Below are 26,216 nucleotides of genomic sequence, written 5' to 3' on the forward strand. Positions count from 1 at the left end.
TCTCAACTCTCTACTTGTAACTCCATCTCAACATGATCAAATACGGCTTTACGATTTTATTTTTATTAAATTTTTATGAAAAATATTGCATAATATAGAGTCAAAGCCCTTCAGTTTGCATCACAAATAATGTAAAAATAGCTCAAAATAAGTAATTATCACATTGAAATGTATGTTTCTTATATATTTTTACTTTTGGTGATTTATTTTTATATTTTATATTAACTAATGTTTACTTTATGGAGGACATTGCAGTGTAGATGGAGTCTAATCTACATGAACATTCTTCCTTAAGAGGTCATCCCTGTGAATTCTCTTTTTGGAATTCACGGCATGCCAAAAATGAGTTTTCAATTTTTTTTTCTTATTTTTTAGAATTCATGGCTTGTCAAAAATGTATTGTCAATGGTTTTTTCTTGTTTTCTAGTTTTGTTGTATGTAGGTTCTTTAATGTTAGCTAACAAGTTTTCATTTGCAATGGTGGTAGACTTGTTACTATCCACTTGGACACCAATTTTGAATATATTTCTCATTATCAATTACCTTTTAAGCTTCTTCTTTAAGAGATCCCACTACAAAGTGACTCGCACAAGTGCAAAATGGAGAGTCATTTCAAATGTTTATAGGACAATAGATTCAAAATTATTGAACATAAACAGGGTGAATGTGCGCCTTTTAACTATTTCTTTTAAATTAGTCTCTTGCATTTTCAACAACTTGTTGCGTACTCTATTATAGTATAAGGATTATCATAAGCCATACATGTGGTGGATAAGAGAGAGGTATATTGAGCTAATTTTGGATAGGGCAATTATTCCCATTTTGATCGTGACTCCTCTCTTTCACCTAAAACTTCTAAGGCTAAAGCAAAGGGACAAGTAATGGCAACAAGTAAGGACCAAGGCAAGGGCAAATCAACCACCAAGAAGACTGTCATAGCCTCTACAAAGAAAGATGTATCCAAGCTTTCTCCTTTAAAGTTTGATCCATCAACCCCAAGCAAAGAGGATGCCCATGAAATTCAAATTCTTCCACCAAAAATCAAAGAAATAACCTACTGTAAGAAAAAAAATGATGAAATGAAGGTGACATAGAAGAAATTGTGTCAAACAAGGACAAAAGTTCAAAGGGAGGAGAAACTAAATATCAGAAAGAAGCTAAAGAAAGATTTTGTATTTATCCCTTTGCATATTTGTACTTTAATTTGTAATCCACATATAATAAAAACTTTAGAACTTAAAATACATTTTTCTTTATAGAATCATATTAAATTTTATGTCAAGTATTTCTTTATAATGCTTATGTGTGCCTATGAAATATTTTTTTTAGTAACAATGCTTATGAGCAAGAACAAATTTGAATATATTTTTTCAAGATGGCAAGCTCAATATGTGTGGACATTGATTATGGACCTCCTGGTTAGATGGGTCCGCACGTCTACACTTGCTATATCGATGGTCATTATGCTCCTCACATGGCTACTAGCACAAGTTGATTAGTATAGTTAGTTATGTACTATTTGACTTAGTGGGTCACTTTCATTTACGTTATATCTTATCTATAATTTTTGTAAATTATATTGAGAGAGAAAAAAGGAAGAAAAACAATAAATAAAATGTTTGGTCTCCATCTCTCTTCTTATGTTTGTAAGTGAGCTTCTGTTGCTTGCATCTATTATGTATGCTCGGTGCAATGGCTCAAGTGAGTCACCCTACCATATGATTCGTGACATGATATCAAAGTAGTGCCATTGAGAAAGACTCGATTTAAAGGCTAAAGTGAAGGATAAGAAGTAAGGATTCAAGAAATCAAGCTTTTAGTAAGAACCTATGCCATTCTCTCTCTCTTTCCCTTGGATAGTGCTTGTGGAGACACCAAAAGCAGGGCAAAGCAAAAATCTCAAATTGTTGTGAGATTTGGTGTATAAGAAGAGCAGTGTCTATTTTTCTGATACACCATTTAGGGTATCCTACTAGTTTTTAGCCATCTAGGACTGTTTCGAACCCCATTTTAGCTCCGTAAGGTTGTGAACAACAACTTCAAGGAATATTGTAATTTTGGCTATGTCGACTGTTCTCATGTGCACAAGTTACAACTTTCAAATTTATAATTTTTGATGTGTTTATCAAGAAGTAAATGCAAGGTTTTTTCTACAAACAAGTTGCAAATTATGTGTTTTATTGAGCAGTAAGTGAAAAAACATGCTTAATTTATTACTGTGCACAACTAGTGAAAGGTTGCAGAAGGCTTGTTTGGTACTCAGTTTTGTTACAATGGCTGAGAATAATGAAAGTCCTATTATGATAAGAACAAGTAGCCATCATATAAGTTCCATGTGACAAAAAATTTTATTGGAAAAAGCCTCTAGAGTTTATTTCAAGTAAAAAAAGCAACTAGAGCTATGTGATCTTGCTAAAGACATGGAAAGAATGGAATGGAAAAGACAAAAAAGTAATGTATTGGTTGTATGTAATCATTGATAATACTATAATATGGCATATAAAAAATGCAAAGAATTCACATGTAGCTTGGACCACCTTCAAAAACATGTTTTCAATAAAGGCAAAGACATAGAAGATTCAATTCAAGCAAGAGTTGAATGTTTTGAATAAAGAAAGGATGTTTATAAATAAGTATGTTTTGAAGGTGATGAGTATTGCAAATGCCTTACAACTATTGATGCAATTCCTAATGATGATGATTTCACATGTAGCTTGGACCACCTTCAAAAACATGTTTTCAATAAAGGCAAAGACATAGATGATTCAATTCAAGCAAGAGTTGAATGTTTTGAATAAAGAAAGGATGTTTATAAATAAGTATGTTTTGAAGGTGATGAGTATTGCAAATGCCTTACAGCTATTGATGTGATTCTTGATTATGATGTTTATAAATAAGTATGTTTTGAAGGTGATGAGTATTGCAAATACCTTACAGCTATTGATGTAATTCCTAATGATGATGATTTGGTTTCACCTACTTTGGGTGGCCTTAATAATAAGAAGTGCTATAAAACTTTTGTTACCTTTGTATTTGTAAAGAAGTCATTTCCAAATTTTGACGCATTGGTCTCTCTCATGATCTGCGTAGAGATCAACATGCAAGGTGTATCATCTAAAAAAAGTGATGAACAAATCCAAGTATTTTACTCAATTTCAAAAAGGAGATGTGGTATATCCTCTTTAAGAGACCATGGTATGGGTCATACTAGTGGTAACCAACAAAATAAGTTAAATCAACAATGTAGTGACATATAGATTTTGGAAGGCCATGGAAATTCTAGAGGCAAGGGAACTCTAGAGAAAGAAGTGGATGGTAGAAAAAAGGTTCAAATAATACTTGTAATGTTTTTCATTATTTTTGAAAAACATGTTATATTACAGCCTGTTGTTATGATAAGAAGGATGCCATTCGTAGTCCCAAATTTGAGCAAGAAAATTTTACATTGTCTTCAAGATATAATGATGACAAAAATGAGTGTTTGTTTCTCATGCAAGGGACTACTTATAAAGGTGTTGCTATGGTAGTATGTGAGGTGGTATGTGGTTGCAAAAGCTATCAAGTGATTTCGATGTATAGAGAGATAGTCTAGTTGTCATTCATTATGACAAAATAAGTAGTATATAGCTGGCTAGGAACCCTATGCTCCATACTAAGGAAAAAACATATTGAGGTGCATTACCATTTTTTGAGAGAGAAAGTACTTGCACCATTTTGTGAGAGAGAAAGTACTTGCAGGTGAGATTAACTTGGTATATGTCGGCAAAAAAAATAATGTAACTAACATTTAGGGAAGACTTTGGGTGGCGAGAAACTTTGGGAATTTCAAAGCTTATTTGGAATTACAAAGATGTAGTTGAGCTTGAGAGGGAGTGTTGAGATGACAAGCTCAATATGTGTAGACATTGATGATGGATTATCTAGTTAGATGGGTCCACATGTATGTACTTAGCATGTCGGTGGTTATTGTGATCCTCACCAAGATCCTCACGTGGACATGACTTATCACTTATTATATTTGGTTAGTTGCACTTATCTACAAGTGGCGTAATTATAGTGCCAGTTGATTTGTATAGTCAATTATACATTTTTTGACTTAGAATTTTTTGACTCAAAAGACCACTTTCTTTTATGTTGTATCTTATCTATACTTTGTGTATATTATATTGTGAGAAGAAGAGGAAAGAAAAACTAGCAAGAAAATGTGTTGGCATGTACCTCTCTTCTTGTATTCTTGAGTAAGCTTCTTCTTGCATGTATTGTGTGTGTCAATGTAGTAGCTCAAGCGAGTCTCCTCACCACATGATTCATGACATATATATGGTTCGAAACTCCAAATGCTAGGAGGCAAAAACCACATACAAGAGAAAGAGCATTCAACTCTTCTTCAATTGTAAAACCATTTATCTCGAACTTATATAAAGGAGTTGTATTATCTAGAGACTCCTTTTCTCTTACATCCTTTACACTTGGGTTGGAAGTTGCATTAATATCCTTTTCTTCTTATTCAATTACTTTCACCTTAATTTTCAATGAAATATAATCAATGTCAAAATCTAAAGAAACCCAAGTACTATATCTAAGTTTGTACCTCCTATAATCAAACCCATAACAAAAGATTATCAGAGATAATGTAAGACATAGGCAAAGATTGAGGGCATGCATTGCACCGTATAAAATCACCCTTATAGTCACAATTTCTAAATTTCCAAAATAATACTCTTAAAATTTCATCCAAATTATCCTTTGAAAACCTTTTACTTAGACATGAGACCTTTGCCCTTTGTAAATTTGATGTTTTAAAACAAGCTACAAAGACATGTAAGGATACAAACCATGATAAGCATATTTTTCTCACCAAGCGTCTTCCACGAATCATGGCTTTGAACGTCTTGAAATATTCTAGGTTTAAAACTTTACACAATTTCTTCATTATTAAGAATCTCTGAATTTAGAGATGTAAGCTTGGAAATGGCAAATCCTCAATATATCCATACATTTTTGCTCTTAAGGAAACCATATTTTGTGCATAATATACAAAGATCCTACCTTCATTAAGAATACTCACAGTTTGATCGACATAAATAATATATGTAATATTTTTATAAATTGCATGGAATATGTCATTGGGGCTCTGTAGAGGTTGCCATTCAAAACTTGTTGATGGAAAGATATTTAATACCAATAATCCATTATTTGGTACATGCTTTTATGAAAAAATATATGCGTATACAATATTCAACTCAAAACAAAACTTACAATGGGTTTGTTGAAAAAAAATCTTCATTTGGAGGCACATATATATCCTTCGCCATATAAAAGTATTACATGTGAGCAAACCATCCTTGGGTTGTGATTTTGAAACTATGATATGTCCCTTCCAATTATGTTTGATATCCTCTCATTTTGTTTTGTTCAACTTGTGAGAGCCCTTCCAAGATGGTAGCATGATAACCCAATCATTTAGACATAACCTTTTAGACTCCCACTTCTTATATGCACTTTTGCTAAAGATTGTGCAAGAGTTTATCGAATGAGTGGATGCTATGTAAAAATAGGAGTGTAGGTAATGTATAAATAAAGAACTCTGAGAGGAAATGTCAATGAACTCAAAGTGAATGTCAACGAGACTAATGAATACAAAAAATAATGTTCAATTGTCTCTTGACTTTCAAAAGAGATAGTGTTAGCTTCATCTTGTTTTTATGATATCTTGTGTCAACTTTTATTAGCTTTAGGAACTTTGGAACTAGCGAAAGAGTTAGATATTTACTAAAAAGGAGGTTAAAGCCACAAAATGGACTCCACTATCTCCAATGCAGAGGTCCAGACAAGAATACCATATTCTTGCATACATGATAAACTCTTTTTGGCTCTTTCCTTAATCCAATTATTAATAAAAGTGTCATTTTTTACTCCATTTGTCCCTAATAAAGATAAACTTTTATAACTTATTTTTGAAGTGTATTTTGAGTTGACCATAATAAGTTCTTTTGTGCTTATGATTCCATTATACTACTTAAAACAATCCTCTAAATTTTTGGAGAGGTTTGAATGGTCGTTTGATTTCATCATTAGTTTAAAAGTTTGATTTAAATTCCAAAATATCCTTAATTGAATTCTTTATTGGCTCAACTATGGAATGTGATCCAAAAAAAATATTCAATACCAATGTCAAAAAATTTTATTTAATAGGCACAAACATATAGGTTACTAAAATATGGCATAATTTAGTAATAAACTACTATATATACAAGAGATCGAAAAATGATGTGACTTGATGTATCAATACTAAAGTCTTAATATAACCAAGCATTTTAACCATAAAAGTTAGATTCTATTTGTGATGGAAAGGATCTAGGCACCAAAAGAGGTATAAATAGGGGTATTTTGAAGCTGATTTATTAACTCGAAAAGCATAAGACCATGTGCCAAGTGTCCCAATGAAGTAGCACGGATCCAACAGTAATAAGTCCATCCAAAGGATCCCTATAAACCATAGTGTGTGGATATAAGGGCATCCTATGATGATGACAAAAGTGATGGTAATGAAGAATAAGCTTTGAGAATGAACAAACTTCTCTAGCTAAAGCTAGAAGATTTAACTTTGGAACTATCCTATTATAGATGGCCATAAGATACTAAGACTAGATATCTAGAAAAAAGGCCACACTTGTGGCAATAATTTGTGTTGAGAAATGACAAATGGTGTATGCTCTAGGAAGAGATGTCCTGAATCCCATAAGCATAGTGGTGTAGAATGCTACCTACCTAGCTACTATAAAGCATTGTACTTGACTATCACTTTCATATGGAATGAATGCAATATCATGATGCATTGTACTTTCACTTAGTATCTTTGTCATTGTCAGTGTCCTACATAAGATTGTGTTTATGAGTCTAAGCTTCCATCTTGGTACCTAATTCACTTGTGTAACAGTTGCTCTACATTGTTTATGTCAACATGAATCTAGGCTTTATCTTCTATCCTCCATCATAAGTTTTGCCATGCTCTAGATCCGTGCTTTTCACAATTTGAACCCTCTATTAAAAATTTAATTTCCCATCAAGGAGAAAGATTAAGAAGAAATTTTTTAGAAAAATGTGTTCAACACAAGATAGTAATTGAAAAAGAATTGAAAGGGTCAAAACAAGCTAGAAAATGTGTATTCCTATGTCTACCTTTAAGACTATTTTCATAGAATATTGAAAATGTTTAGTGCTTTTAATCAAAACCATCTTAGAATCTTTTTAATCAAGCTAAAACTTTCATGAAATAATACTTTGATATGTATAACATGCGTTTCCATTAAGAGAATTAAAATTAGATAAAAACTATTAACTTTTTCAAGAGCTGTAAATAACTTTAATGAGTGCTACTCTTTGAGCAATTTTTTTACACTTTTGAAAATCTATTTTTTTAGAAAATATTTTTTCACTTTAATTTTTTTACAAACGCTTTATTCTACTATCATACAATATTGGAAAAGTCCCATCCAATTTTGCTATCACACGTTATTTCTAATATATTGAAATAAGATATGAGCTACTAAAGTGGCTTGTAGCCACTTTTGTGGCAAATTATGAGACTAGTGTCTCAAAAAGGAAGTACTTTTAGTAAGATTATGTCAAATATATCTAGGATAGTGATTCTTTTTCACAAATGCAAGGGCACTTTATGAATTTCATTATGTATTTGAACTATTGCAAATTTTACAATACAAGGGATATATCAAAAATTAAATATAAATCTAAGTCTATTTTGGGGACCTTCTTATGTATTTTACGGATATGGAGAATTTTGGGATATATTGAAAATTTAACCAAATTATGCAAACATTTGGAAAGTTTGAAAATTATAAGGGGTTGTATTAGCACTTTGGCCAAAACATAGAAACATTCTAGTAATTGTTTGTTCTCTTCAATACCAAAAGGGAAAGTGGATCTAAATCTCTACTAATGGCATGCATATTTCTCATTTTGTGCAAAAACAAAACAATTTCACACACTTGGAACCCTTTAAAAATCATTCAAGCCTTGTAAGTTGCAAGCCAAAAACTTATCTTGGCATGAAACAAATAGACTTAAAGAAACAATATTGTATACCTTGATAAAATTAAGACAATACAAATATTTTAACAATTAAAAACACCAAAAAATATCATCTATACAAAAACTAACAACTATATCCTGGTTAAAACGATTTTGAACCAATGTGCAGATGCCTTTGGATATCTACGTAATGTGTTGAAATCCACAAAATAGATCCCAAATCTGACAGTGTAACCACTTGTCCACTCAAAGTTATCTAACAAAGACCATGCGAAATACCCTCGAACATCAGCTCCATCCCTGTTTAGAACCACATAAATCAATATCTCTCTCTCTCGCTCCCTCCCTCCCTCCCTCCCTCCCTCCCTCCCTCCCTCCCTCCCTCTCTCTCTCTCTCTCTCTCTCTCTCTCTCTCTCTCTCTCTCTCTCTCTCTCTCTCTCTCTCTCTCTCTCTCTCTCTCTCTCTCTCTCTCTCTCTCTCTCTCTCTCTCTCTCTCTCTCTCTCTCTCTCTCTCTCTCTAATCCTCTTCTCAAAGAGAGGACTTCAAGTTATTTACCGTATTGTGGTCATTTCATAGTCATTTCATAGTCATTTCATGTGGTGTGCATTTTCTCACAATTGTTACTTATGAAGGGATGAAACAAAATCCAAGGAAGGCTCTTACCAATTCTAAAGACATAATATGACACTAGCCCCCACACTCAAACCAAGCTAATTAAGAAAAGAAAAAAATATAATGTGGATAGGTTGAAGGTGCCTTCAACAAGGCCTAGATCATAAAGACCTTAGAAATCAAGTGGCCTCACTTAATTAAACTAATCCATATCAAAAAGGATACTTCCAAATTATGTGATAACATCTCCATAGGCCATTTCTAGCTATTGTTGCCCCAACAAGTAAAGTTGTTGAGGAACACAATATTCTTGTCTTGGTTTTGAATAAAGGAAGAGTCACTTAAGGCTTGATAAGATACAAAAACACAAGAAAATCATCAGCACAAAAGAACTATGGATGTTTGAAGATGATGCAATGAACCAATTATTCCTTAAAGAATGGTGTAATGGACTCCTAAGTGTTAGACCATGAAATAGAGCAAATGTTTATTGATTCCACAAGTAGTAGCTCGTGTTGAATATAGCCTAAGAAGGAAGTTGAGCTCTAAAATCCAAGATCATCATCTTGTAATCCTTAATGGTATCTATTGATCAATTATCATGCATGTCTAAGCCACTCAAGGGGACAATGTCCAGAGTCATGAATCAATTCTGAACTAGGCCAAAACTATATTCCTACAAGAGATGAAACAAAGCAAACAAAACTAAAGCATTAGAATAATATATGTGCAGTAGGTACTTTGGTTGAGGCTTGTATGGTTATCTACTCTCAAACACCATTTTTTCTATACAAATTCATTAATTGCCTTAGCAAATAAAGGATTTTCTTTACATATACTCGTTAACTACCTTGATAATGAAGTTTGTGGTAACTAGTAGATATTTCTTCCCAAAATTTGTTTAGCAGTGCTTAAAGATGACACAAAGTCTAGTCTAGATTATTTGTATGGAAATTAATTGATATAAGAAATGATGCACTTGCCAAGTAATCTAAGGTACTCGGTCCAGTGAGGAGTACAAGATAAGATGCTCATGTCTCCACTTCTTACCACTTCACTAGCAAATGTTTTTGTTTCATCATAAGTTAAACAAACAAGTTGAGAATTGGTGGTAATGGTAGCATGGTCCTACAAAGCTTACCCATGTACATTGTATTGGCTAAATAAGGCCACTAGTTGATGTCCCTTTATTACATGAGACTACTATTTGCTCTTCCATATATATTTATTTTAGTATGTATTGTAGTGGATCAAGGCTGCTTGTAAGTGTCTTGGAATCAATCTTAAGATAGACAAGGGTAATATTTTAATATCTTAGCTAAAGTTAACTTGATCTATATATGTTACATATAGCTAGCTTGATCTTTCTATGGTAACTAGAGTTTCTGTATTAGACTTTTTTCTTGGTTCATCATCTTGATGATTCCACACCATGTTTTTCATATATCTCCTAACTTCTCAATGTCTCTACATTGAACATTAATCTCAAAGTTCTGGTCCAATAAAATATGCTTCCTCATAGCTCATTGGTTTTGTCAACTTCTTTAATACTCAGAATCATCGCATCTTATTTCTCCTACGTTAGGTTTCTTGCAATCCACCTCTTTTGACCCTTGAATGACTAAGAACCAAGAAATGTCCTTAGACAAGACCTAGTTTTCTTCATTCCTTTGGAAAACCAATACTTTTTTGTGGTTGAAGTGAATTGGTGCCAAATAATGTGAAAAGAATGTGCACACACCACTGTTTTTATCTTCTCTAAACTACGAATTAGCTTGTAATCACATAACATAGGATTTGTGTCTAATCTAAAATGATTTTCCTTAACTCTTATCATACAAAAATATGAGTAACCATGATTGTATCTTTGAATGATACTTTACAACTATGGATAGATTAAATTGATATTGGATAGATACGACCCAAAATGTGAAATTAAAATATTTGAAAGGTTTTTGTTGTTGGTGACTATGAGATAGTGGAGGTTATTTGGGTCCAAAAGCCTAAAACCACTTACATTTGAGAGTTGTGCTATTGCATGTATTTACATCTTGAGTAGCATATGTGGCTCCTTTTATTCTTTACCGCTCTTAGTTATAGCCAACAACTATACTAGAGTAATTGTTGGACCTACAATTACATGCTATGTAGCACCTTCCTAAATTGTTTGTCAAAAGAAAGTCAATACCAAAAGGGCCCACTAGCTATCAAAGCTTTTTTTTTAATTAAGTCAATTTTATGCTTACCCTTTTCTTTTACTTTATTTAGGTGTAACACATAGACAATTATGCTGTTGATCTATGTTAATAGATAAGTGTAGAGAATTCCTTATTGAGATAAATATGTACCACAAGTTGTATGTGGGTCATCCAAAAGGGCAACATCAGGTTGAAAAAATGTGAGTACCACAAGCTGCACGTAGGTCATCCAAAAAGGCAACATCAAATTGAAAAAAAGTGTGAGGCAAAGAGAATAATATTGCAATTATGAAACTTCTTAAGGTCCCTTTTAGGAATCCATAAAATTTTCTTGCTAATGTGTTTGAATGCCCTAACATGTTTTTCTTGTGTTGCTTATGTTTGGGCTCACAAATATGGATGGCATGTGTGGTCTAGATACAAAGAGGGAAAAAATGAAGCATACAATTGTTAGTGAAAATCTTTATGTTGACAATGTTTTCCTTTATCTAAAAAATTTACTTTGACAAGTCAAGTAATAAATTAATGTATTTTCTCTTACTTGATGGATTGACTTAGATAAGTCAAATGGTCATTGTAATATTGCACACGAACTAGATCTTGTAGTGCCTCCTTCAACGGTAGAGAGGAATTGTTAACCTCATCTACGCCTAGTAAAAAACAATCAAGGGAAATTTCATCACATGTCAATGAATGATAAATTTTCTAACTATATAGTCTTGAACATGAGGAATTTTTAGCCTTATCTACACCTATTAAAAAACAATAAAGGGAACTTTCATCACATGTGAATAAATGATTAATATTCTAACTATATAATCTTGGGTATGAGTGTTGGCTTACCATTTTCTGTTATATAGATAGGTATCTTCTTGTATTTGTGTTTGATATACATCATAAGGTTATAGAGACCAAACGGCACTATATTTAACCAAGGTGATGCTGCCTACAAAATCATAGATCTAAGCATATTGAACATGGCATGGTTTCATTAACTAGAAATTCACATGAATACTACAAAAGAATCCCATGCATAAAGTCATAAAGTTTGATTATACCTGTGGGCCAATCAAGACACCATTGCGTTGACCTGCAATAAAGTTTTTCTTTTATCTTACATTAGTGTTCATGAGATGTGACAAAACTTGAAATGGCTAGGTAGTTTTTTTAAAGTTTATACTTGATGTATATGCACTCTTATGTTTCTAATCAATAATGAAATGAACTACACATCACCTGTTGTTAGAACATTCATATCTGAGTAATAATCCTTTTCCATCGTGTTTGAAGGTGAAAAGGCTTCATATGCATAACTAGAGGTATAGTAGTTTATCCCAATAAAATCAATCGAATGTTTTAACATTGCTTTTTGTGGCTTAGTAAAAGATGGAAGACGGTCTCCTACTCTCTCTCGCATAGATGCCGGATAATGTCCAAACACAATGGGATCCACAAACCTACAAATTAATGAATGATAAAGTAAGTTCTATCTTGAAACCTATTTGTAAACCTAGAAATGTATGACTGACAGGACTAGTCTCTCCACATACAAGGAGCTCCCTTAGCCTACAAATTAATGAATGGTAAATTTTTTGCATCATAGATGTTTTTAGCTTTCAAACTCTCATCCTATTTTTTGAACATTGAGGGCATAATAAATAAATGACTTATCATACCAACCCATTGTGAAATCAAGGATTCTATGTACTGCAAGTGAATCTGTTGAGGAATTGCGCAATGCAACATACCAACTAACAGCTAGAGTGATTCCTATAGAACCTTGTTGCTTTACCTGCACCCAAACAATGTAACTAATCATATAAACATGTGACAAAATGCCCATTTGTATTACACTACTTGCTAAAAGAATGTATCCAATTTTTTGGAGGTTTCTTGGTCACATTGGCCTAGATTTTTAGGCTTGAAAACTGAAAAAATAGCCCATATATCCAAAAGTTTTACATATTTTGGCTTGAAATTTGCCCAAAAAATGCTTGAAATCAAGTTTTCTCACAACATTCACCCAATTTTCTAAACTCTTCACCTTCTCTCAACCAAACATTTTCCTATCTATCTACAGACTAAAAATTATGGGGGGTCTCTTATTTTTTACCTTGCATGCAATGCATGAATAGGCCTCCATAAGTATTAGCAATAGATAGAAGTAAGTAATATGTGCCCAAAACACATGAAGAAGAAGAACACTTATACACAAAGAATGCTACATGGTTTGAGAATCTACTTGTATGTTACCTTTGAAAGTATATAACATGTTTCCAAAAACACATGAAGAAGAAGCACACGTATATACATACAATGCTACATGTTTTGAGAATCCATTTGTATGTTAATTTTGAAAAGATCAAATTAACAACAAAATTGGATGAATTAGAGCCATCTTCTAGTTTTTCCTATTGTAAATACCTGATATTTTTTCTTGTAAATGTCAACTGCTCTTGCATGAGATAAAATGACATTATGGCCCACTATATATGGCTCGATCATTGAGTCTCCACTCTTGCAATCTCCCACATATTTGGAACATCTTTGAGGGGCAAAAGTTCCATTATTATATCCAAAGACTGTGAAGATATCGGGCTCATTAAAAGTTATCCAATACTTTACTCGATCCCCAAATTCTGTAAAGCAAATATTAACGAAGTTTGTGTAATCATCTCTGCATTTAACATTGAAAACACAAATAGGTTAGTGTCAATTAATTGAATTCAAACTAAGTCTTTGTAAATTTAAAATATTACATTATTAATGGACTAAGCCATCCTCCATAAGCATCTTGAAGGCTTTGTGGTAGGTCCCAATGATATAGAGTTACAAATGGTTGAATCCCTATAGGCATATCTATGCATGTTAGCATATACTTCTTAAGTCCAAAAATATAAGGAAATATCCTTGTCTAGTTCACTTACCTTTCTCTAGAAGCCCATTTATGATGTTGTTGTAATAATCTACTCCAAGTTGATTGACAGCTCCTCTACCCTCTTTCAAGAGATTGCAATAAATAAATAACTAAGGATTAGTTCCAAATCAAGAATAAAGAGGCCAAGGAAACCTTAAATGCACACACATGTGAGCTAATTACAATAATTTAATTGATGCATTTCTGCAGTAATGAGCCATACTTAGATGTAGCATATCTCAATTAAGGTTTTCATAAAAATCATATGCTATACCATTCCCACAAAATTGATTACAAAAGTAATCGACCTATTTGGAAGTATTCATGGCCAGTAAGGTTTTCAAAAAAGCCATATGTTGTACCATCCCCACAAAATTGATTGAAAAGTAATTGACCTACTTGGAAGTATTCGCGACCATGATATTGAAAACCTATAAGCATCCATGCCTATTTCAGACATAAGATTGATGTCTTCCTACACACATGAGAGAAACGAGACAATGTAAAAGAGGCAAATCTTGTGAGTACTTGACTTTGTGCAATAAGAGCACATCTAAAGCGTATTAAGATTGAGTTCTAAGTGCATACAAGTTACTTTTGAAAAGAGAAGCTTCGAAATTTTGGGTATTTTGGACAATGTACAAAACCTAATAGATTAACACTTAAGTCAATTGAGGGTAGTAATAAGTGATATGGAAAATCATGCAAGATGATGGGCTCCACACTTAAGCATTTTCTATGGATAGGAATAATAATATGCAGAAAACCTTGGAAGAAGATATGCATAAGGTTAGAGAATTTTTGTCCTCTCTCTTGGCTTTTGCTCCTTGAATGGCCTTTTCAATATTTAAGGGGAAACATGGGATCCTAGTGCCAAAGACCGCCCCAAAAAAAAAAAACAAAAAAGAAAACCATTTCAACGTGTGGGAACATTGGCTAGCCCTCTATTGTGGCAGCTAACAAAAATGGGAGATGATGGTAAACATATTCACATAGTAAATTTTGCACATCATTTAAGAAAAGAAAAAACCATTTTCATGTGTTTGTATAGAGAAGCGCTTGAATCTTTGTTTAGCTGATTTGAAGGCGTAGATGCTCTCCAATCCCATTGCCATTGCTAATTGTAGTTATACAGATAACTACTGGGACTTCGGATCACTTGGTTGGAATGACTATAGAACGAGTTAGCAGTGTTCTCGGTGCTCCAAAAAACCAAAGGTGGTGGTGGTGGTGGTGGTTGGAGGAGGAGGAGGAGGTGGTGGTGGTGGTGGTGGTGGTGGTGGTGGAGGTAACAGACCTTGTAGCGATGGTACTGGTCGTCTGCAACAAGCGCGTTGGAGCCGTCGGCGATGCTGCCTGTACGCGCGCACGCACAGGATTAGAGAAAAGAGGAGGGGCCAGCAGGCTTGTGACTTTTGCCTTTTGATAGTGTATAAATCACTAAATGCACAGGATTAGTCGTACTCACTCTGGTGTCGCAGCGTCTGTGTGTCCCAAATGCTTGGTCCTCGCCCATCCTTTCTCGCAGCCCCCTCGTACTGCGCCCCCCCCCCCCCCCCCCCCACACACACACACACACGAGAAAGGCGTAACACCACAGAAGACAGTGTGTCATTTTCAGAGGATTAAGAGTAGAGGCGAGAGAAACAATCTGCACATTTTTCTTATAATTTGAAATCTTGCCAGACATGCTTGTTAATGGTGAAGAATCTTGCAGCAGCTGAATCCACCCCGCTCACCTGAAAGGCCGAAGAGGCTGTCCCGAAGATGAAGCCTTTGGGAAAGTCGGATCGGCTGACATTGTGGCCATACGACCTGCCACACGACAACATGACTACTGCAAAGCAGCACTGCGACAGCATCAATACCATCATGCCTCTTCCCATGTCTATTACCTCTCCCTCTCTCTCTCTCTCTCTCTCTCTCTCTCTCATCCATGTGTAGCCCATATCTATATACATCCTTCCATCTTTGTTTGCTTAATTGTTGCCGCCGAGAGCCTATCATTTGTCCGGACGTGTTAGTCCTCCATCCTCTACCAAGTTACATGAACTAGTGGCCCCTCACCTCCCACGACAAGCACAACTTCCTAAACTTCAACCTTATTATAATGACATTGCACGCCAATGCATCCATCCATGCAATGTGTTACTTTTGGAGAGCTTTGCTTGAATTTTCATTAGTACATATACATAACCAAATTTAGAATGTTAATTGTCGGATGATGTACGCTAGTGGGTTTATCTACTTTTGTGACAATAGTTTGTAAGTGTACTACAAACATCAAAGTTTACATGCACTACATGAAACAATGTTTGAGAGCAAGAAAAGAGGCTCTAAGGGCTTTTTGGATGCTTGAGGGGGGTGCATGTGCACTTGGCGACATTTGTATGGATGGGTGAGTTGGGGTGCATGCGCACTTGGGGACACTTCATTGCATGGGTGAATACGGGAGCATTTGTGGGTCCAAGCATAAATACCATGTTTATATGTCATCTCTCTCTTTGAAACTATGCTTTGGGTTTAAGAATATTCCCTTGACGTAACATCTTGCTTAACAATTTGTGAATTTCAAAACACATCCCCATACACATATTAGTCCCACATCTATATGTGTTGAGCATTCATTATACATACTACTACCAACAAGATGACCCCTTCAACATTAAACTCATATTGAAAACGCTATTTACCCTCTTTTATAAATCACAATTGCTCTTAACCAATTCACATAGATATATTTAAGATAAATGGAAGCAAACGACTTATAGCATATTATGTCACAACTTTAATTATCTTGTATTACTTCTCAAGCCATACAGTTTAGATTTTTTAACACCTCTATGCAAAACTTCCATCCATATACGCATTCCAATAAAGAAGAAAACTATTAGTGCAAAGGCAACTTCAATAAATAAATGTGTACTTGTATTTATTGAAGGGTGAGTGGAGGTTATAATTATTTTATGTCATATGTATGTATGTATGTATGTATGTATGTATGTATATATATATATATATATATATATGTATGTATGTATATATATATGTATATGTATATATATATGTATATGTGTGTGTGTGTGTGTGTGTGTGTGTGTGTGTGTGTGTGTGTGTGTGTGTGTGTGTGTGTGTGTGTGTGTGTGTGTGTGTGTGTGTGTGTGTGTGTGTGTGTGTGTGTGTGTGTGTGTGTGTGTGTGTGTGTGTGTGTGTGTGTGTGTGTGTGTGTGTGTGTGTGTGTGTGTGTGTGAGAGAGAGAGAGAGAGAGAGGAGAGAGATGAAGATGAAGAAGAAGAGAGACAGGAGATAGGAAAAGAAAAGAGAGACAAGAGAGAGAAACGTGAATGGAAATCACCATTAAATATATTTATCTTTGAGAAATCGTCATAAGGGTTTTTTGGAGATATAGTTTAGCTTTCATCTTGATAATGTTGGTCTTCCACTCCCTATATATCAATGAGTGCCACATCCATGTATATTACATTTGCATGCATTCAACATTGTATTAGTTTAAGTTGCCAAATCTTTTGAAGTTCTAATTATATTCCTTATATCCACATTCCGTGAACTATCTTGCCACATGAAACATGCTTTTGAACCCTAAAGCAAAATATGGGGAGAATCTAGGTGTGGAGTGCCTAGTCTCAAGTCTCAAATACCATTGGTACTATCCACATCAACTCATATTGTGCAATCAAGGCACACACATGGAGTAGACAAGATTTAACATGTTAGATGGTGTAAAACAATTGGTCTTCAATGCATGCACTATATATGGATTTAACATAATAGGACCAAATTTTCCTTCTATTGATACATAATGCATCAAAATCAAACAAATCATGCACTCAAGAGCAACTATTTCAAACAAAAACAATGAATAGGCATACACATCTATAACCAAGTTAGTGTGAAAATAACCATTATTGTTAAAGTCTTAATCATAAACCAACTTATCATCTCTTCAAAATACATACATAATGTCCCAATCATTGACACTGTCACAATATCATGAGACCCATTAATTTGAGCCAATCATGTTAAGAGTGAAATGTCTTTCCGACTAATAAATTTTCTTAATGAGAGCAAGAATTAGATGTCAAGGCACATTCTCTTCACAAAATGATGAAATGTGAAATGCATGCATCCATGTTATTTGTAGCACTATTCTTTTAAAAATTTAGGATGTTTCTAACCTATAATTTTCTTGATGAGAAAGACATACATGTCAAGGCTAATGATGAAGCATAAGATGCATGCATGTATATTATTTATAACACTACTTTTGGTGGAGTTGAAGATAGTTTATTCAATCCCACTAAGCTCAACCCCTCAAACTAGCGAGAAGATGTTTGACAACCAATGAGTATCACTTCTAAATAAGGCCACATTATTGTTTGGAAGATGGACATTGAACTTTGTCTTGCTAAACCTTTGGCACTCCATGTAGCACATCTTTAACCCTCTAGCGCTTTATATAGCACATCTTTAATGAACTCTCTACTATGAAGTGGAAAAATCCAATGTGTCTAAACATAACTCTAGTAAAGTGACTTATTTTTTCCTTCTCTTTCCTCTTTAATATTCCTTGATGTAGAGAGAGAGAGAGAGAGAGAGAGAGAGAGAGAGAGAGAGAGAGAGAGAGAGAGAGAGAGAGAGAGAGAGAGAGAGAGAGAGTGTGTGTGTGTGTGTGTGTGTGTGTGTATCATGTGATAGTGTGTTGTTTGGCCATTGATGCATAATTTCCATGGCATGCCTTTCAGTGGTCCCTCAATCTGGTTGTGCTCCATAGCCAACCATAAAAGAAACCCATTATAGCTAACTACACTCACAATCAAAACAGAAGTCCTTGACTTCCATAATTTTGCCTCTTGTGAGGTACTATTGAACTAGCTCATATATATATATATATATATATATATATATATATATATATATGTATGTATGTATGTATGTATGGCCATTAATTATGCAGCTTTGTATGTGCACATTGGCCAATGCCTTTAGTTTCACTTCACCTCACTCCAAACCTTTTTGTTTGAGCTCAATTCCATCTAGGTCTACAATCTACTCCAAATTTTTTCACGACCTTCAATAAGCTTGTTAGAGGAGGCAACTCATAGTTTGACATCATATTAATTCAATATGCCTTCAAGATTATATAATTGGCCAGAATGAAGCTCCATATAATGTGACACCCACCTTGTTCATAGGTTCCATCTCTTTGAGTGGGAATGATCAATTTACAAAAAGAGAAAAGAAGAAGAAGTGAGATAAGGATCAAATGGAAAATCTTTAAAATGAATAGATTGAAAGAAGAATGATAGAGGCTAGATGGGCAAGATTGAGGGCTCAATATCATCATCATCATCGTCGTCTTCTTCTTCTTCTTCTTCTTCTTCTTCTTCTTCTTCTTCTTCTTATCTCATACACATATTGTTGAGATATTAATAGTGAATAGTATCTAATGTTAACTATTTCCTAACATACCTTCACATAATCTCCTCCTCTTTTATTATCCTCCATATATACACATAGTAGTAAAGTCATAGAGTAATATAAATATGTCAATGCTCCCCCTCAAGCTCAATATGAAGTTGTGCATGTAGAACTCCCAAAGCAATTCTAAAGTAGTGCTTATCTTAGCCAATGCCTTGGTGAAGATATCTACTACTTGGTTATATGTTCTAATGTGGACCAAGTCTATTTCTTCTTCCAATAACTTCTTTCCAATGAAGTGATAGTACAATTCAATAGATTTTTATCCTTGCATAGTAGACTAGGTTCCTAGCCAACATGATATTGCTTATGTTGTCACAACATAGTGTCACACTACCATCTATATCAATGCCCAAGCCAAAAAGAAGTAGCCTCAACCATGTTTGCTCCCCTCGCATGGGGCACCAGGGGGGGAGGGTGTCACTCACAAATATGTAAGCATATCATGTGGGTTCAAAAGAAGGGATTTTGAAAATACCAATTTTATACATTTTTTACATATAAAAGGGTGCCATATAAAGTGGTCATTTATCAATTGAATAGAAAAGGTGTATGTTTTATTTCTCCAAAACTCACAAATAAGGAAATTTTTAAATGGGACTTGAATGCATGTAATATAGAGGGTTTATATATAGTGAACCCCCTAAGGCACCCATGTAACTATTTCTATCCCACAATATTATACCTCTATAGTTGACAATGCTATAGTAGGTTGTTTATTGGTATTGTACCTAGGGAGAATGCATAAGCACTTGAGATCTCCTATCCATAATGTTGCTAGTGGGCTAATATTGTTGCTCAAGAGATAAAATGGGTTGAGAAAGAAAATATTCCAACACTCCATGATCGCTCTTGACTTTAAAATGGCTGCCATAGATATAATGATACCAATTTTTGATTGCATGAAGAATGGTTAGCATTTTCTACTCATAAACATGGAGTTTATGCTCCTTATCATCCAATTTTCTATTCTCATGAGAAATTACTCAATGGCCTTGATATAAAATAGCCCCGATAACTCTTTCACTAGCATCCACACATATAGTGAATTCCTTTAAAAAGTTTGGACATACCAAAATTGGTGCTAAAACTAACAAAGATTTCAACTCATTAAAGCTTTGGTCTGCTATGGAATCCCAAAAGAAAGATTCTCTCTTAAGCCTATTAGTTAATGGATTTGCAACATGAGCATAATTTCTATCGAACCATTGATAAAAAGAAGATAATCTAAGGAAACCTCTTGAAGATATGTAGGTAGCACAGGTGGGCCAATTCTTAAAACATTGCATCTTCTTTTGTCACGTGCTTCCCTAACAATTCCTTCGCAACATAAAGTTAGTGGTTCATGGGGGAACTATCCTAGACGACTTCACCTGGCACTCGGGAGAATGCACAGGGTCTATAGTCTAGGTTTCCCACAGTCCACCCCGTAACGGAAGGTATCGATTATCCCCACGAGGATCAGCCTACAAGCTCGGGATCCTAATTTGACGATTGAGATCTCAATACATCAACTAGCTCCATCGGAGGTTCCCCACAAGGGCTGCTCATCCGACTGGAGCGATCGTAGTTACCCTTGGTTCATGGACCTTGGCTCATGGAGTGCAACGTTGTTTTCCCAATAATTGGTTAGGATTCAAGGAACCTTCAGGGAGTTCTGGCGGCACAGCCACTGCACCTTTCCCTTAAGTTAATTTCTGATCAAGGTTTTTAGACCTGGACCCTAGGCAAGTTACGCTCAACTCTACCTAATTTTTCCTAATTAATGTTTCGTTTAATCTCTTGAGAGAAGCTTCCAACTTACCAAGACCACCCATCTGTAGTAGGACGGATCTGTCAATATGGATCTCACCCACCCGCTTTCCACAAATTATTATCTTTAGTTTTCAAATTACCTATCACATTAAGTTATGACATATAAAAGCAACTTCGTTAATTAACCCGTTATCATAGGTTTCTTTGCATTGTCGAAGGGGTTTTTGTCGAAAGGTCGAATCCACCAGGGATCAGAGGTAGAAGGAAGTAGAGATAGGAGATGGAAGAGAAGAAAGAGAATACACAAGTAGTAAACATGACAAAGACAAAGCACAATGAATTGAATCAATAGGTATTCAAAGAACCTGGAATCCTTGCACTACTCAGAAGCAATCTCCAAGAATTAAATCTCTTGAAGCTTCTTCGTAGAACAAAACGTGCATCAAAATTATAGCTCCTTCTCTGTTGCTCGGAACCCAAATCTGATGGCTCCGTTGGCTTCGAAAGGGGTGTAAAACTCCAAGACACATGGTCACAGATCTCCTAGATCACTTTTCCTTCCCCTTTCAGTTCAAACTGCGGTTTTCAACCTGTGTATAGTGATCAAGATGTGCACAATTTCATCAATCTATCTTTTTTATGAAAATCCCATAACTAGCTGAAAAAGCAACTTGCTTTTTGCATGCCATCCTAATCTAGAAGCTTTTCTAACTTTTTTCAATTTTTACTATAAATAATATAAAATATATATTAGAATCCAAAAATCTAGTATTTTTGGATAATCCATACAACTCACACGAGTACTAATGACCCACATCACATTGACTCTCTAGATCAATAAAGATGTCAGATAATGATGCATTCCATGCTTTTTCACAGTGTTCGCAAAGCATCACGACAACGTAATTTTACGGCACAACACAAAGACAGAGAAAACAATCTTTTGGAAAAATATATATATTTATTATTTCGCAAAGTTATTTACATTAATGGATTTTTCCTTCTACCTACATAGAAGATAATCCTCCATTCACCGAAAAATCCCTTCTGTCTGCGCAGAAGAAAAGAAACCCTCCAAGATTTCCATCCCTTCACTAGTACCGAGGACTCCAGGATCCCATCATCCTGACCCGTGTGAGAGTCAAGCAGTTCCTAGGGAGTGATCGTGATATTTATAGCCAAAGCGCCCCTAGCACTCCCGCCTCCTCTTGCCTAATGGATTTCTTCACTAAGCGACCTCTCGTTGTTGAGGCCGGTCCAAAGCTCCTCGCGGTGGTACAAAATAATCCCCCTTAGAGCAAGGTTCTGTATCTAGTCGTGGGGGAGGACATATCACAATCTTTTCTCTTATTATCCAAATTATATATTTACAATCAGATCTAACTATTACAAGCATAATCAATCTTTCGTGTGCAACCATCAATGCGTGTATAAATAAAAAAGAAACAATAGCAAGTGTTTTTAGCATGGAAAGTAGCCTCACTTGAATCTAGGGTTTAGGGTTTAGGATTTCACTTTCTACTTGCAACTCTTTTTTGGGATCCGCAAGTTATTTAGAAATCGATGAGATGTTATGTCTCTCAAGTTTGCTATAACGGGGATCTCACCAATTCCTATCACATCATTTTCTCCATCGGCGCGGCCGCATTCCTTGCTTCCCTTGCTTCAAATTTTCTTTTTGAATTTCTATGACCTCGCGGAGCCATGGATGTCAGGTGAAATTGACGTGGTAGCTCAAGGAGAGTTGGCAGTCATCCAAAAAAATTTGCCAACGTTTCGCTTAGTGATATGGTCGTATGGGGCGAACGCGTGTAGTAGAGGGTAGAGAAAATGAAAATGAGGTAGAAGGGGGGGTATTTTCATCTTTCAAGGCTCAAGCTTTAATGGATAAGAGAAGTAGAGAAAATTTTTCATCATCATGAGGTCTTCCTTCTTACTTTTTTTGTGAAGGAGAGGGGGTGTATTTATAGGCATGAGGGGGAGTATGCAATCGACTGATTCTTTTTGCTACTTGTCAAGAGCCAATTGAGCTTTATTAAATATTCATTTTGATTGCTTACCTACTAGATGGTGGCATGGGGATAATTATTTAACACTTTTCCTCTCTTCAAGCATTAAAAACATAATGTTTTTTTGCCTGTTTTTTCAAAAATGTCTTTTTCTTTTCAAAATGACTTCATCTAGTGGTTTTTGACCTAGTTACTTCATGGCTTATCTAGTATATAAAGTCATATAATACCCATTGATACTTAACTTACTCAATATCATGCTCGTTCTTGTGTGTTCTTTGTTTACAGATTGAGGCTTTTGTGATTTGTCTTGTGGTTATGAAATCAATGTGATCCTCGACCCATTAAATGAAATCGCGAATGCTAAATCCGATATAATGTGAGAAAAATTATATGATCAAACCGTTGTAATATTATTTACGAGGTGTCTTTGCTTTTTGTTGGCTGGGAACATTGAGCTGGCAGTCTTTGCTGGCCAGCGAAGGTACTATGTATGAGCTCCGATTTTCGAGCTCATAGAGATGCCTTTTTAAGGGTGCAATGGAAATGAGAATATGCCTTGCACATGTTGGTGAGGTGGACGACAAGCGACATGGGTCAGTTTTTGTCTACACCATGCAACTCTACAGCTAGTATAGGGCATGTGCTATCATAAGATCCATTAATTTGAGCCAATCATGTTAAGAGTGAAACTTCTTTCCGACTAATAATTTTTCTTAATGAGAGCAAAAATTAGATGTCAAGGCACATTCTCTTCACAAAATGATGAAATTTGAAAAACATGCATGCATGTTATTTGTAGCACTATTCTTTTAAAAGTTTAAGATTTTTCTAACATATAATTTTCTTAATGAGAAGGACATACATGTCAAGGCTAATGATGAAGCATAAGATGCATACATGTATGTTATTTATAACACTACTTTTGGTGGAGTTGAAGATATTTTATTCAATCCCACTAAGCTCAACCCCTCAAACGAGCGAGAAGATATTTGACAACCAATGAGTATCACTTCTACATAAGGCCACATTATTGTTTGGAAGATGGACATTGAACTTTGTCTTGCTAATCCTTTGGCACTCCATGTAGCACATCTTTAACCCTCTAGCACTTTATATAGCACATCTTTAATGAACTCTCTACTATGAAGTGGAAAAACCCAATGTGTCTAAACATAACTCTAGTAAAGTTACCTATTTTTTCCTTATCTTTCCTCTTTGATATTCCTTGATGTAGAGAGAGAGAGAGAGAGAGAGAGTATCATGCGATAGTGTGTTGTTTGGCCATTGATGCATAATTTCCATGACATGCCTTTCAATGGTCCCTCAATCTTGTTGTGCTCCATAGCCAACCATAAAAGCAACCCATTATAGCTAACTACACTCACAATCAAAATAAAAGTCCTTCACTTCCATCATTTTGCCTCTTGTGAGGTACTATTGAACTAGCCCATATGTGTGTGTGTCTGTGTGTGTGTGTGTGTGTGTTAATTATGCAGCTTTGTATGTGCACATTAGCCTATGCCTTTAGCTTCACTTCACCTCACTCCAAACCTTTTTGTTTGGCTCAACTCCATCTAGGTCTACAATCTACTCCAAATTTTGTCCCGACCTTCAATCAGCTTGTTAGAGGTGGCAACACATAGTTTGACATCATATTAATTCAATATGCCTTCAAGATTAAATAATCGGCTAGAATGAAGCTCCATATAATTGACACCCACCTTGTCAATAGGTTCCACCTCTTTGAGTGGGAATGATTGATTTACAAAAAGAGAAAAGAAGAAGAAGTGAGATAAGGATCAAATGTCAAATATTTAAAATGAATAGATTGAAAGAAGAATGATAGAGGCTAGACGGGCAAGATTGAGGGCTCAATATCATCATCATCGTTGTCGTCTTCTTCTTGTTCTTCTTGTTCTTGTTATTGTTCTTGTTCTTGTTCTTGTTCTTGTTCTTATCTCATATGCATATTGTTGAGATATTAATAGTGGATAATATCTAATGTTAACTATTTCCTAATATACCTTCACATAATCTCCTCCTCTTTTATTATCCTCCATATATACACATAGTAGTAAAGTCATAGAGTAATATAAATATGCCAATGCTCCCCCTCAAGCTCAATATGAAGTTGCACATGTAGAACTTCCAAAGCACTTCTAAAGTAGTGCTTATCTTAGCCAATGCCTTGGTAAAGATATCTACTACTTGGTTATATGTTCTAATGTGGACCAAGTCTATTTCTTCTTCCAATAGCTTCAATGAAGTGATAGTACAATTCAATAGATTTTTATCCTTGCATAGTGAACTAGGTTCCTAGCAAACATGATATTGCTTATGTTGTCACAACATAGTGTCACACTACCATCTATATCAATGCCCAAGCCAAAAAGAAATGGAAGTAAATGACTTTTATGCATATTATGTTACACACTGAACTACCTTGTATTACTTCTCTAGGCCATACAATTTAGATTTAGCATCTCCATGTGCAACTTCCATCCATATAGACATTCCAATAAAGAACAAAACTATTAGTGCTGCAAAGACAAATTCACTAAATATAATAATCTCAAGTATCATATACCATTGGTAGTTTTTATGTGTATGATCACATCAAGCCATATTGATCAATCAAAGCACATGCATGGATTACTTAAGCTTTGACATGTTAGATGGTGTAAAACAATTGGTCTTCAATGTGTGTGATATATGGACTTCACATGATAGAAACGATTTTCTATTTGTATTGATACATAACACATCAATATCAAGAAAATCATGCACTCAAGAGAGCAACTATTTCAAACAAAAGCAACGAATAATCATAGACGTCTATAACCAAGATAGTGTGAAAGCAACCATTATTATTAAAGTCTCAATCATAAACCAACTTATCATCTTTTCAAAATACATATAGAGTGCCCCAATCATTGAGATTGTTACAACATCATGATCCATTAATTTGAGCCAATCATGTTAGAAGTAAAATGTATTTTCCAACTAATAATTTTCTTAATGAGCAAGAAGTACATGTCAAGGCACATCCTCTTCACAAAAGTATGAAATGTGAGATGCATGTATGCATGTTATTTGTAGCACTATTCTTTTAAAATTTTAGTTTTTTCCAACTTATAATTGCCTTGATGAGAAAGACATGCATATCAAG

The 26,216-nt window shown here is 34.8% G+C and overlaps 1 protein-coding gene across 3 annotated transcripts; it reads right to left on the reverse strand.

The window, feature by feature from the left end:
• Positions 1–7,658: 7,658 nt before the first annotated feature.
• On the reverse strand, positions 7,659–15,842 carry LOC148037019 (beta-glucosidase 13-like). 3 transcript variants are annotated; one of them, XM_087675961.1, is made up of 13 exons: positions 15,521–15,842; positions 15,250–15,319; positions 15,079–15,137; positions 14,181–14,256; positions 13,792–13,863; positions 13,624–13,711; positions 13,289–13,541; positions 12,613–12,656; positions 12,101–12,321; positions 11,923–11,954; positions 11,708–11,810; positions 11,406–11,514; positions 7,659–8,352 (listed from the first exon to the last, which is right to left on the reverse strand). In XM_087675961.1, exons 1-13 carry the CDS (start codon positions 15,740–15,742, stop codon positions 8,184–8,186), a joined length of 1,518 nt encoding a protein of 505 aa, XP_087532087.1. In that variant the 5' UTR covers positions 15,743–15,842; the 3' UTR covers positions 7,659–8,183. The 3 variants fall into 3 exon arrangements, with proteins under 3 accessions (XP_087532087.1, XP_087532085.1, XP_087532086.1); XM_087675959.1 differs by having other exon boundaries at positions 12,541–12,656; XM_087675960.1 differs by lacking the exon at positions 14,181–14,256 and having other exon boundaries at positions 12,541–12,656.
• Between the last annotated feature and the right edge of the window lie 10,374 nt (positions 15,843–26,216).

This window comes from Lygodium microphyllum, chromosome 4, assembly GCF_053477565.2.
Source record: "Lygodium microphyllum isolate KBCC chromosome 4, Lygodium_microphyllum_v1.1.10, whole genome shotgun sequence".
NCBI classification, from domain to species: domain Eukaryota; kingdom Viridiplantae; phylum Streptophyta; class Polypodiopsida; order Schizaeales; family Lygodiaceae; genus Lygodium; species Lygodium microphyllum.